Genomic DNA, 13,684 nt, shown 5'->3' with positions numbered 1-13,684 from the left:
CCACCGAGCAATCTTCTCAGAAGGGGTTAGAGGAGGGGGCCTTACATCTTGGCCCCTGGCTTGGGAATCAGTGGTAAAGACATAGTAAACTATTTGGCTGGCACACAAGAAATACTAACCTAGTCCTAGCCTTTTAGTTTAAGTCTTAGAATCTCTTTCAACCTTGGTATCTAATGCAATTTCAGGGCTGTGAATGACATCACCTTCACTAGTGGGTTGGTTGTTGTTTTTTTAAGCCCAATAGTTAACTTAAAGCAATTTCATTTTGTTCTAGATACTGTTGAACTATGTACCCTAGCATGCTCTGCAGGAGGAAAGACCCATACTCCTTTCTCCTAGGAATGAGGACTTTCAAGTCACAAGGCCAAACAGCTTACCAATGACATCCATGCTCATATGACATTCAGACAGCATGGTGTGTTTTTAAAAAGCTTTTTTTATTTTAAGGAAAGCATTGTCCCCAGAATCTAACTGCAAATTCTAAAGACATTTTATGCACAAGGCTTAAAGCAGGGCCTGCATCAGTCACGCTTGTGAATGTAAAGTCTATGATGCCTATTTGTGTCACGTGTGCATCTTTTCTGCATTATCGAACATAGCTATAAATGGCAGAAGAGGCTGGAACACAAAACAGCCTAAAACAATGTGACTTATTGCTTAGTAAACATACCTGGCACACGTGCTGCACATCTAATTTACAAGGCCTATATGAGCCACAAAGATAGGATAAGAAGCCTTGAAATCGTATGTTAGATCTGAATTCTAAAATAGAATAATTCAAAACATTTGTGTAAAAATGGTCTCCTCATCAGATAGCAGTAACTGGATGTTCATGGCTCCTGGCAGTGGCAGTATTGGTAAGAGGGGTTTTCCCCAGTAAATTAGACATGACTCTGAAATTAATTCTAATGCAACTCAGTTCTGGAGCCATAGAGTGGGGTTTAGTCATCAGCATTTAATATTTATAAAAGGGTCTACACTGAACAAGGAGCCGTATGTCAAAACAAACGCATAACAAGTCCCAGCCAGGAATTCATGATCTAATAATAGCTAGTGATGCTTAGAAGCAGAGAGTGGCTTGTTTAGGCAAGGGCTGACTTCTTTTCAAAGGCAATGGAATGTCACCCAAAGTCAGTACTACTGACACTCACAGGCTGCAATCTTATACAAACTTAAAGGTAATGGTAAAGGGACCCCTGACCATTAGGCCCAGTCGCAGATGACTCTGGGGTTGCACGCTCATCTCGCTCTATAGGCCAGGGGAGCCGACATACAGCTTCTGGGTCATGTAGCCAGCATGACTAAGCCACTTCTGGCGAACCAGAGCAGCAAACACCGTTTACCTTCCTGCTGGAGTGGTACCTATTTATCTACTTGCACTTTGACAGGCTTTCAAACTGCTAGGTGGGTAGGAGCTGGGAGCGAGCAACGGGAGCTCACCCCGTCATGGGGATTCAAACCACTGACCTTCTGATTGGCTAGCCCTAGGCTCAGTGGTTTAGACCACAGTGCCACCCACGTACCTTACAAACTTACCTAGTCGTAAACCTCGCTTCTGAGTACACATGAATGGAATTGTAGTGCCATTTTCTTTAGTCTCCACCAATCTCTGAAAAAAGAACATTCTCAGGGCCATCCTGTGCATGTCTATTCAGAAGTAAGTCTCCAATGCCATTTACTTCAAGGAGTGCTGCTACCTCAGTGTATGTTCATATAGGGAGGCATCCTGTGCAGGTGGCACCCTGTATGGACGGCGCATGAGAGCAGAAGCCCATACGGACGCCGTGCCCTCAGCTGCTCTACACCTGGGGGGAGGCAGGGGCCATCTTGTCGCCCCTCCCAGAGTGGCACCTGGGACACTCTGCCCCCTCCGTCCCCCCTTCTTATGCCCCTGATAATGCCCTCTTTAGAAGTTTCTAAAACTTAATCCTAAAACCTATCTGCAGAGTATATGCCCAATTAAAGACAGCAGAGTGGCTTGCAGTGTTTCAGGCAGCAGCAGCAAAGCCTTTCTATCTAACTAAGGGCCCAAAATAGCTGTACCACAAGAAAAGTGCACCTGGAGAATCCCTCAAATTCTCCAGCCTTTCATTTGAAATAAGATGCAAGCACATCCACACAAAGGCAAAATGAAGGCAAGGAAAGAAATGGAACACCTGCTGCAAATTACAAAGAACTGCTTGGAACACTCAAGAAAGCACAATGCGTATGCAGAGAATTATCAAATTGCTTAGGCCAGTAGTCAATTTATGTTGAAAACTCCATCACAAATATGAAAACAAAACGCTGTTTCTGTGCTTCCTATTAGTCACAAACTGTGCACTAGAGCAGCTTCTTCAACCTTGTGCTTCTAGGTGTTGTTGGGACTGCAGCTCCTACCATTCATGACCATTGACTAAGGTGGCTGGGGGTGATGGAAGTTGTAGTCCAACAACATCTGGATATCCAAGGTTGGAGCTGGAACATGTGCTGGGAAGCATTTTTGCACCATTCCTTTCAAAGGGGCATACAGCAGTGGGCACAGGGATCCCTACTTTCTGCTAAATGGCAGCTGGATGGAACAAAAAAGGTTTAGAAATGGAAGCTCGGTTTGTGTCAGAGCTTGCTTCAGAAGGGGATGACGTTGGGCATCTCTTTGGGCCTGTAAACTGGCAAAGGGTCCACTGTCCAAAGAGTGCAACTGACCTCACTTTCCACATTCTCTGTTTTTGTGCCTCATACCGTGATATGATTCCAAACATCCCAGTACAGAACTCAACCCTCTTCCTGGAATGTTTGGGGCATTTCTGGTCCTCATTCCAATATAAAATGTACTTTGGGACTCCTGTATGGTATTTTGCCTGTTGTGTGTCTGTGCCTTGACAGAACCAAAAAAATATGGGGTTTTGAGAAGCCTGAGGATTGTCATAGAGACAGGAAAAATTCATCAGATTGTTTGAAGGTTAAAGGTCTTTCACATAGATCTGTCATATTTAATTCGAAATCTAATTGCTACATGGAGCAAGGATACCACATTGGCCCATGAGGACTATTTTTAGGTGGATTTGTAGATTTGGCTAACTGTAGGCAGGTGTTTTTTAAAGGACATTATTATTATGGAGATAACATCATGGAATGAAGAAACACCAATTCCCTAGACTGTAGGAAAGGTTAAAGGGAACACATCTGATCAAGCATCAATAGGATCAGGGAAACAATCATCCACCGTTTCCAGGGCTTCAGTGTCAACCATGACTTCTCGAAACTCTGTTTCAACATTTTCTTCTGTTTTAGTCTCCAATACCAGCTTAGGTTGAACTGTAGGATTTGGATCCATCTTGTGCTCTGGTTTAAAACTCTCACAGGTCTCAGGACCTTTAAAGGAAGGACAAGTTAGAATGTGCTATAAAAATTTATTGACATAGTCTCAGATCTCAATCTTTACTATAATCTTCAACAAAGTCTTCATTTCAACTTCCCTTTTGCTGTTTTCTTTTTTAATTTTTGATTTATAGATCTATATCCCATCATTTAAACAAAAACCTCCTCACAAAGCAGTACATAATGTGTGTCAGTCAAACAACTAAATAATAATAATCATTATCAAGTAAGAATGTAAGAATGTAAGAAGAACCCGCTGGATCAGACCAAAGGCCCATCTTGTCTAGCATCCTGTTCTCACAGTGGCCAACCAGATGCCTGAGGAAAACCCACAAGCAAGACCCAAGCACAAAAATACTTGTCCCACATCATTTAAAACATAAACACTAAAGCAATACATCCAAGTGAATGGTTGACAAATATATTAAAACAGACATCAGTCCCAGTGAAACCTTATAACTACAGCACAATCACAATAAAACATCTCACAAAACTTCATCAGTCCAATTGAAATCATTATGGAAGAGCCCCAGTGTACAAGCGATTATTGTGGAGGAAGTCTATATGATTCCATTTGGCCATGTGGGGAGCTGCTCTACATGTTACTCTACTGTTTTGTGGAATGGCCACCTCACAAAAACTGTTGCATGTGGCTTTTGGAGGGTCACCATTTCTGCATCCCTAAACTACACAAACACATTTAGTCCCACACAGCTTTGCTCTTTAATAACAACAACGATGACATAACTACCTACCAGGATTGGTGCTGCCAACAAGGGCATCTGTGGTTTCACAGTGGTCTCCATTAGGAGGACTCTTTGGTTCTTCACTGGAAATGGCAGACAGGGTTATCCCCTCATCCTTTTCATCTTCTGTTGGAAAGCATAATGAGAGACTGAAAGGGGGCAAATCAATTAATCAATTAATATGGGTGAGGTGGAGTTTCAGCTTTGTGGGTATTCCTTCACCAATGCTAATTGCTGTCTACTAAACTGTACCCAGCCTCTCCATAAAACAACCAAAGCACGCCCCCCAAAATATTCCATGTACAATTGCATAGTCATTGTCTTCAAAGGTTGTCATGCTTCATAGAGCAAAATAACAGATGCCCTATTTTACATCAGAGGTAGCTAACCTGTGGCCCTCTACATCTCATCCAAGAGAACATTGGTCAGGCAGGCCGAGGCTTTGGGGAGCTAAAGTTCAGCAACATCTGGAGGGTCACAGGATCACTGCTTTCACCTGTGCATTTGTTTAGGATTGAGGAATTGTTCACATGTAACTAAACTGTTGATTAGTTTTATGAGGATGAGTAAAGGGCACTGAGAGAATAAGAATTACAGGCAAAGAGCAGGAGAAAACTACAAAAATGCATATAGTGAATAGTGAGTATAAGCAGTTTAATTCCAACTTGTATTAAGGGCAAGGTCTCCAGATGGTCTCCTGATGCCCCTTTGGAATAAGATCAGTAGGTCTGGATTTTTCCCCATGTGGATTCTCCTAAACTTCAAGAACGAATTGTGGAACAGGTGCCTCTTGTTCTGGTGATGCCAGAATTGAGTTCTTGCCAGAGGCCTAATCATGCAAGGAGACCTACAAAATGTGACACCTTGATGTCAACATCACCATCACCATGATTTGTGGTGCCTGTAGGCAAAACCTATCATTGCAAAGCCTCTGTATCCCTTCTGTTCCCATGGCATATTATGAGATCATTTCTACTTCAACAACCTATGCTAAGAGGAGTGTAAGAAGTTAGGGTGAAGGATTTTGAAGGTAGGCTTGATAAGAAATCTGGAAGATAGATCCCATGGTGCAGTTCTATGATTCTATGTGCCGAAGGAGCTGCATACCTAAAAGATAGGTTAGGGGTCATATGAATAAAATCAGCTAAATGATCCTTGGTCCCTAAAACAAGAATGATGTGGCCTTAAGAGAAATATACCTTTGCAGAAATGCAGTCAAGTGTAAAACCTGAGGGGCAGGCTGGGATATGGGCAAAGGAGCCATGGAAAGTAAATATGAGCTTTATTCTGGCTGGTTGCAAAACCTGCCTAACTTCAGAAATGTCAGTTTTGTCACAGAGTGTAAACAACTGCAGTTATAGGAGGAGTTTAGATTCCTCTATAACAGCCTTTCTCAACCTTGGGTCCCCAGATGTTTTTGGTCTACAACTCCCATCATCCCTAGGTAGTAGGACCAGTGGTCAGGGATGATGTGAGTTGTAGGCCAAAAACGTCTGGGTACCCAAGGTTGAGAAAGGCTGATCTATAATAACCTATTTTTTGATAGAATGTAACTGTGGTTACAGGCCTGTGCATTGCTTATATGAGGAGTAAATGCCACTGGACTTAGTAGATTTCACTTCTACATAAACATGCAATAGGATTACAATGCAAAAAAGAAGATGGGAAACTGCTACTCACCCGCAGGCACTGGAGTGAAATGATGCTTGCTCTTCATGCAGCAGCATGTGATCAGTGAGGCAATAATGGCCAGAAGGAGAGCACCCCCTCCACACGCTACCATAATATACAGGAAGTGCGGGTGCTGCAGCAGATCTCCTGATTGAAAGAAACAACGTTATTCTTAAGCAGTAAAGAAACAGGGGCAACCTAAAGACAGGACTCAGGGTCACCACAATGTTAAAGGTGTCATTGCCTATAATATGCAAGGTGTGTGGGTTTTTTTTTTAATGCAAATAATGTTGGTGGGGAGAAGACCACTGTCAGTTATCAGAATCCTACCAGGCATGGAGAAGTTATGTAAGGATGCTTCTAGACTGCTACTCTTTGGAGGTGGCAAATTCAGGTTGCAGTCACACCCATATCATACATTTAAAGCACATCTAAAGCATATGACTTCCCCACAAAGAATCCTGTGAATAGTAGTTTGTTAAGGGTGCTTTAAATCACTGGTCTTTGGCTGATGGGTTAGGACCCACTAGGTAATGAGCTACCCTTTGATCCTTCACACCTCATTTTACTTGAAATAAAATTTACTTACAAAAGAACATGATTCACTCTGCCTCCCACTTCACTAGATCAAACTTTTTTTAAAAAAAAAACCTCTACTTAAGGCTAGAAACATTCTATTGATACATCATAATACAGTAATCCACTTTGCTGATTCTTGTGGCTGCTGTTACATCTCTCTAGGTCTGTAGAGGTTGGAGAGTGCAGAAACAGTTCCCTGTGACTGAGGGGATTGAACTGCACAGTTACCGCACTATAAATATCAAAGCCACGCACGACTGCTTGCAGTTAGCAGTCTGTGAGCAACCCATTGACTGCAATCCATTCAAAACATTCAGGAGGCAATAGGTACCCAATAAATTGCATTCTTTGTTTGCTCATTTTTATTTCTTCTGCCTGGCCCAGGACACAGACATCAGGAAGCAAAATACATTGCCAAAATGATGAATGATTTACCCTAACCATGAATGTCAGGTAAGGGAGATTTTATTGTGAGCTACTAACATTTCTGGTTATTTTGCAATGCATATCTAGACAAGAATCCCAAGATGGGGCCAAAATGGAAGCTGTGCCTTGGAGCATTCAGCTAATTATGCTGAGGACTGCTGTGTCAGTTGTGGTGCTGGTAATAGAAAGATTATTACATCAGTTTCAGATGTCTCTCGGTGACTTTTTAATGCTGACAGGCCTATGCTGTCTAAAATGTTCCTTCAGCAGCCAGTCATTTTAATGAGTGCTTTGTATTGTCTTTATTTTTATTTTCCTTTTATTTTGTCATACACTACCCTGATGCTTGTGAGATGGCAACGTTGTCTGTGTGTGTATTTCTGGAGTACATATTCAAATACGTTGTAAGATGTATTCAGACATGTTTTTCCCACTTTAACATTTTCATTAAGTTTTTCAATATATATAGGAACAAGAAATAAATAAAAAGTTGCCCCCCCCCCAAAAAAAACATCACAGTCTGGAAGAAAAAAAATAAGAATGCTGTGGAACAAAGTAAATAGTAAACCATCATTTTTCAGAGGGCCTTTCACCAAAACTCTTTAAAATAAGCATGAAAAGGGGAAGAAATACCCTCCCTTGTGTGGCTGTTAACTATTATCTATTAAGGTCCAGAAATTAAATTTAATATCCAAAAGCTTTACAAAATCCCAATATTTGCACATGCAGGTGGGACCAAATGTCCATGTTCTTTCAGATTCATGTATAATATAAAGTCATTCCACATGGCAAAGTAATGGCCACTAGTGATTTGGCCTCCCATTAGCCCCAGTCAACATGGCCAAAAGTCAGGAATGATGGAAGGAGCTGTCCAACAATGTCTGGAGAGCACCCAGTAGGCAGGGGGCTGCTTCATGAATGAAGGAAAACGATTTTGTGTTGGTGAGTCAGAGAGACAGATCTGCTGATATATAAATTCAAATAACATGTTGAACACCCATAAGAAGAAGGTGAAATATAACTTACGATCGTTACCACCATTACATGACAGCTCAATGGAGGAGCTGCTACGAGAGTTTTTCCTATGGCAAGCGAGCTTTCCCTGTACCCCTTTCCCCAAAATAATGCTCTTGCCACCATCTTTCACACAAGCATCAACATCATTTATTCTTCTCCCGTTCCGAGTCCAGTAAACTTCATCATTGACTTGACCATCTGCTTCACAGGACAGATTTGCTGTTCCATCAGGTAGACAATTGATATAAACAGCTGGAGGCTTCTCTGGGCAGTGGAATGAGAACAACAAAACAGAGAGAGAAATGTTACCATGACAGGACAGTGGGAACCATCACCTGAACCTTTCGTTTTTTTCATTTAATCCCCTATTACCTCCTTCAACTATATATAAAACATTCAATGGATCCTAATGGGTTTTTCCTGCTGTTTGCTTCCCGAGAAATTGAAAGCTCTTTGTGGTCCTTGTAAACAGACCTGCTCCTCTACTAAAATTTACCATCTTCTAAATTGGGATTCCAGGAATCTTCGAAAGCAAATCACATGGATTGCAGGTTCCTAACTTTGTTTTTAGGGTCCCAGCCCAAGGGCAGGTAATTAAGGTGAAATCCTGTATTGAAAATACAGCACAGGGGACGAGCAAACTTCAATCCATTGCCTTGCCCATGTCAATCAGACTGCTTCGCCAAACCATCAACTTCATTATGTGTTCACCATCAACTTCATCATGTCAGGAGCCACTAATGGTTGTGTGAAGTTGGTTCATATTAGCTCCAGTCCAAAGAACGTGAGCCCTCTTGTGTCTTGTTGAAATCAAGCATAACGGAAAAAGATGGGGTGGTGTTTTTTGTTGTTGTTTTCTAGATCAGAACAAATATATGGAAAATCTGGGTCACAATCCCATCTAGAAGCTTGGCAAAGGAATATTTATGGCAAAAACATCCCCATACAAAATGTGATTCTCGCAATTCAAGCATGCATTTGAAGTAATGAAGGAATTGGTGTTTCCTTCTCCCTCTTTGGCAAGTTGTATCTTCGCTGTTTAAATCCCACTTATGTGTGTACCCAAAGCACAATTGTCTTTGCTACTACATCAGTTGCAGTTCTGCCTGTTTGCCTTTGGGTGGCACTTAAGAGTAATGTACTTGAATCATAAATGCAAACCTTTCTTATGACACTTTCTTCTGTTTTAACAAACTGATCCGAGCGCGTGCAGAGCCGTCGTGTGCTTTTATTACACTAACCGGAATAAATTAGCTCCCTCCTTTAACCTGTTGTATACCAACCCACATCTTTGAACGAAAGCCTAAACTCCCATTGATCAAACCCTGTTTAAAAGGGATGTGGTAATTGTGATATTTTCCCTATATAACAGCTTTAACATTTTTATTCTTGAAATATACTACCTTGCCTATAGCCTCAAATTTGAATTATGGATGGAAACATTTCCACAGATCATTTTAGGTATCCCAACTGACAAATCAAATGCCCGACAGCCCAGCCCTACTAAGTTCAGGGAAGCGGGGGGGGGGGGGTCTTAGTCCCAGGTAAGGATGTCTAAGATTGCAGCATGAATGTTGGAAAGAGCCTTTGCATCACTGTAGCTGCTTGTCCGTAAAGGGTTTACTTGTTGTGCAGCTGTTAAAAGCCAAGGAGCCTCTGTCCATACAATAGGGAGAACATACCTTCCAACATTCCTCAGATGAAAATAGGGGCATTTCTCATTTGCCCTCCTCGACATCCCATTTTTGGACACCCCCCTGGCAGAGATTTCCTATCAGAAGGAGGGCAAAAGGGAGCCCATGGAGGGGCAATGGGATACTCCCTCACTGCTGCTTGGGACAAGTAATCTACACTAATAAAGTGCAAGTGTCTATGCGTCCAGTCCCTGTGTCCGTGGGATTGCGCTACTGCGCATGTGCCCCACGGACAGCCGTTGGGACTTGGAGCGCAGAGACTTCGGGCGGCCGAGCGAAGCTGTTGAAGCAGCGGGTGTGCGCAGGCATGGACGTACTTCTAAGCGGCAGCGGCCATTACAAGTGGCGGCGGGCGAGCAGTCTGTTTTTAAACATGTTTCACCACATATGTTCTAGCGCCCGTTAATTTAATGGGTTTAATGCACTAGTAGTAGTAGTAGTAGTAATAATAATAATAATAATAATAATAATAATAATTTATTTATATATACCCCTCCCATCTGGCTGTGTTTTCTTAGCCACTTTGGGTGGCTTCCAACAGAATATTAAAATACAATAATATATTAAACATTAAAAGCTTCCCTAAACCAGCTCCTCCTCCTCCTCAAGCTTGATGGCAGCAGCACTGACAGGGGAAATATGGACATTCTGGGATCAAATCAGAAGTCGGGTTGGCTTTCTGAACTCCAGGACTATCCCTGGAAAATCTAGACACTTGGAGGGTATGTGAGAACCTCAGAGGACTTGGGTACTCTGAGGCAGACTGAGGGCAAAGCACATAGCCAATATGTGTGGCCTTCTTCTTCTTCTTCTTCTTCTTCTTCTTCTTCTTCTTCTTCTTTTTATTATTATTATTATGAATATATTCTAGTTATATTACCTGGCTGGAGAACTGCTTTGCAAAATGAAAAGAAGTGCAGATTTTGAAGGATGGCTGTGTTTTGGTTCATGCATTGTTTCAGGAAGTACAGATACAGTGGTACCTCAGGTTACAGACACTTCAGGTTACAGACTCTGCTAACCCAGAAATAGTACCTCGGGTTAAGAACTTTGCTTCAGGATGAGAACAGAAATCGCACAGCGGCGGCAGCGGGAGGCCCCATTAGCTAAAGTGGTACCTCAGGTTAAGAACAGTTTCAGGTTAAGAACGGACCTCCAGAACAAATTAAGATCTTATCCTGAGGTACCACTGTAAAATGCAAACAGGTACTGTATTAGATGCAAATGAAATCAGTTCCCATGAAAACTGATTCAAATTTATCCCTACTTACCACACACTTTGAGCAAGAAAATTTCACTGTCATTTCCAAAAGCAAATGTATATTTCCCCTCATCGTTTTCCGATAAATTCGTCATCTCTACGACCTCGTTCCTCAAGCACAGCCTTTTGTCACAATCATTGCAACAGTCCATCGTAAAATTCTCCGGCTTAGAGCAGTTTGTTTCTTTCATTACTGTGGTGTCACTTAGGTTTTTAATTTTCAAAGGGAAAGAAACATTGCCACCAGTGTCACCAAAAAGCCGTTTGAGGTTCATACAGGTCACACCTGCAACAGTAATAAAAGATTTAAGTAGATTTTTTTAAAAAGCAGTTTATAAACACAATTAAATAAATAAATACATATTGAAAACCAGAGTAAGTCTCATCAAAGAGGTAACACTTTGGTCACAAACAGAAAAAGATGAGGAACCTCTCAGTCGAAGAAAACATCTGAGAATTGTATTCTTCGTTTTTCCCTTTTTAGCTCATAGCTTCATATTATTTGAGTGAAAAGTCAGGGTGGGGGGTGGAATCAACTCAATATTGGTTACTAAGATTGAAAGCCTTAATTCATGAAATAGTGCAATTCATAAATTTATATGAGAGCCGATCCTTTCGGAGGATACTTGCTGAGCCATTGCTGCAAATAAATGACCTACATGTAGCTTTTAATTCAGGTAACATTTAATATATTTTTACAAGAAAGTATGTGGTTTGTCGGTTACATAAGTGTTGTTTTTCATGTAGCTTAAACTGTCACCCATAGTGTGTATGTATTCGAATTCATTACTCATTGGCCTCAAAAAAAAAAATCGTTCAATGACTTTATATGGTCCACAGATTTATACTTATTACACTATAGAATGTTTAGCAATGGAAATAATCACCACCTACTTAGTATTTTTATAACAAAAAGAATCTAAGCAGTGTTTGCAAAACTGGATGAATTCAGACTAGTTACTTTCTCTCGCTACAACTCCCTGTCTCCAAAATCATGCACAGATATTGAAAAGGACTTGGAGTATTGTTTTCAAAAGGATTTTAAACTGGAAATCTATGTACATGGGACTTGGGCCCCTGAATGATTTGGGGATGTTTTCATCTAGTATTCTAAATTATTTGCTCAAGGTCACACCGAGAGACAAGAAAAGGATCCTGGAATCATTGTGTTGACCAATACCCCTCACGAAAAGCCTCGCAACCTCTTATTTCTCTTGCATTTACAAATGCAGTACATCAGGAGACACGGTTGCAATTAGTTTATGAGAAAATCTGTCTTACTTTGGAGTGACTGACCATTTTCATGCTTTGGCGGTTATGACACCAGTATTTCCCCGAGTCCCGTAGACTAGCCTTCCTTTAAAGGAGAGGGGTGGCGGGGGTGAAATCTGAACGAAGAGGGTCATTTCTGCTCACCTAGGCAAAGCAATGCCAATTTGATAAAAGAAAATTCCCCACTTACCATCAGTAATGGTCAGAATCACCAGCACGCATGGCAAGGGAAAAGAAAAGCGGAAGTCCATTTTAAGCACCTTCTTGCATCGTGTGCTGAGAAGACGATCTGGCTTTGCTGTTAAACCAACGTACTAGTCAGGAAATGATGTCAGAAGCAGGAATTTAAAAAAAGAAAAGAAGAAGAGCATATACTGGAGGGATACAAGACTAATGTACAGTCAAAACAAAGCAGAAGGGGGTTTGGTTGACTGACTTCATGCTTTAGCCACATCACCTTGATGATCTATTTCTATGTCCCTGTATGCAGGAACTGGGGTGTGTAAGAATGAGATTCAGAAGGAGAGATGAAATAGTGCTCTAAGCAAGTTCATCAGAGCTAACAGGACAGAGCTAGAATCATAGAATCATAGAGTTGGAAGAGACCACAAGGGCCATCCAGTCCAACCCCCTGCCAAGCAGGAAACACCATCAAAGCATTCCTGACAGATGGCTGTCAAGCCTCTGCTTAAAGACCTCCAAAGAAGGAGACTCCACCACACTCCTTGGTAGCAAATTCCACTGTCGAACAGCTCTTACTGTCAGGAAGTTCTTCCTAATGTTTAGGTGGAATCTTCTTTCTTGTAGTTTGAATCCATTGCTCCGTGTCCGCTTCTCTGGAGCAGCAGAAAACAACCTTTCACCCTCCTCTATATGACATCCTTTTATATATTTGAACATGGCTATCATATCACCCCTTAACCTTCTCTTCTCCAGGCTAAACATACCCAGCTCCCTAAGCCGTTAGCAAGAATCCCAAGCAAATCCTGATATTGTGCCACTTTTTCCTATTCGTTGAAGCCCTTTGTTGACTGATATAAACACGGGAGTGCAAAAGGCAAGGCAACATAAACGATCTAATCCCACTAACAGTAGTCTTAACTTAATCGTACTGAGTTGTATTCAACTACTGTATGTCATACACAGAGGATGCCCACTGAAATCAACTAATTTTTACCCAGAGTTTACCTATTGAAATTAATGGCTATTACTAAGTTAGGACCATTCATTTCAAATGGCTCCACTCTGGGCTGGCGAGGTGAATCCTGCCCAACAGAACAAGCTAGATTCAACCATCTGAAGTGGATTCAGACCAAAAGCTGCAGCACATATCAGTAGTGTTTGTGTGTGTGTAATTACTCTATACTGTATGCTTTGAGCATCAATGATAGCTCAAAGAATTCTGTACTTTTACGGATGGAACCAGCAGGACAAGCCCCAAATGCATGAGGTCTTCTTTCTGATGACAAATATTCAACCATGAATGAACTGTGCTGTATATGAAATTAATCCAAATCTTTGGCCAATTTAGAAAAGATACAAATATGGCGCTCTATGTTAACTCAATTTGGTACAGCAGCAGTATAGTAGTTGTAGCATACATGTCGCTGTGGAAGATTATCCTGTTGCAAATACCTCTGATAATACTTTGCAGATAC

General features: G+C 41.4%; 1 protein-coding gene across 1 annotated transcript; it reads right to left on the bottom strand.

Moving 5' to 3' along the window:
- Positions 1–2,887: 2,887 nt before the first annotated feature.
- Positions 2,888–12,347, bottom strand: LOC117045590. The gene is made up of 6 exons (XM_033146791.1): positions 12,217–12,347; positions 10,765–11,040; positions 7,809–8,063; positions 5,787–5,924; positions 4,116–4,232; positions 2,888–3,354 (listed from the first exon to the last, which is right to left on the bottom strand). Exons 1-6 carry the CDS (start codon positions 12,275–12,277, stop codon positions 3,170–3,172), a joined length of 1,032 nt encoding a protein of 343 aa, XP_033002682.1. The 5' UTR covers positions 12,278–12,347; the 3' UTR covers positions 2,888–3,169.
- Between the last annotated feature and the right edge of the window lie 1,337 nt (positions 12,348–13,684).

The sequence above is a fragment of the Lacerta agilis genome, chromosome 4 (assembly GCF_009819535.1).
Source record: "Lacerta agilis isolate rLacAgi1 chromosome 4, rLacAgi1.pri, whole genome shotgun sequence".
In the NCBI taxonomy this organism is placed as follows: domain Eukaryota; kingdom Metazoa; phylum Chordata; class Lepidosauria; order Squamata; family Lacertidae; genus Lacerta; species Lacerta agilis.
This window is presented reverse-complemented; position numbering and strand designations above follow the sequence as displayed.

What these genes read in the sequence shown, in the direction of transcription:
- LOC117045590 (XM_033146791.1), bottom strand. Translation starts at nt 12,277, where the DNA reads ATGGACTTCCGCTTTTCTTTTCCCTTGCCATGCGTGCTGGTGATTCTG. An exon ending in TTTCTTGCTCAAAGTGTGTG is followed by an intron (nt 8,064 to 10,764) that starts GTAAGTAGGGAT and finishes TCCACTGCCCAG; the next exon opens with AGAAGCCTCCAGCTGTTTAT. An exon ending in TGTTGGCAGCACCAATCCTG is followed by an intron (nt 3,355 to 4,115) that starts GTAGGTAGTTAT and finishes CTTCCTTTAAAG; the next exon opens with GTCCTGAGACCTGTGAGAGT.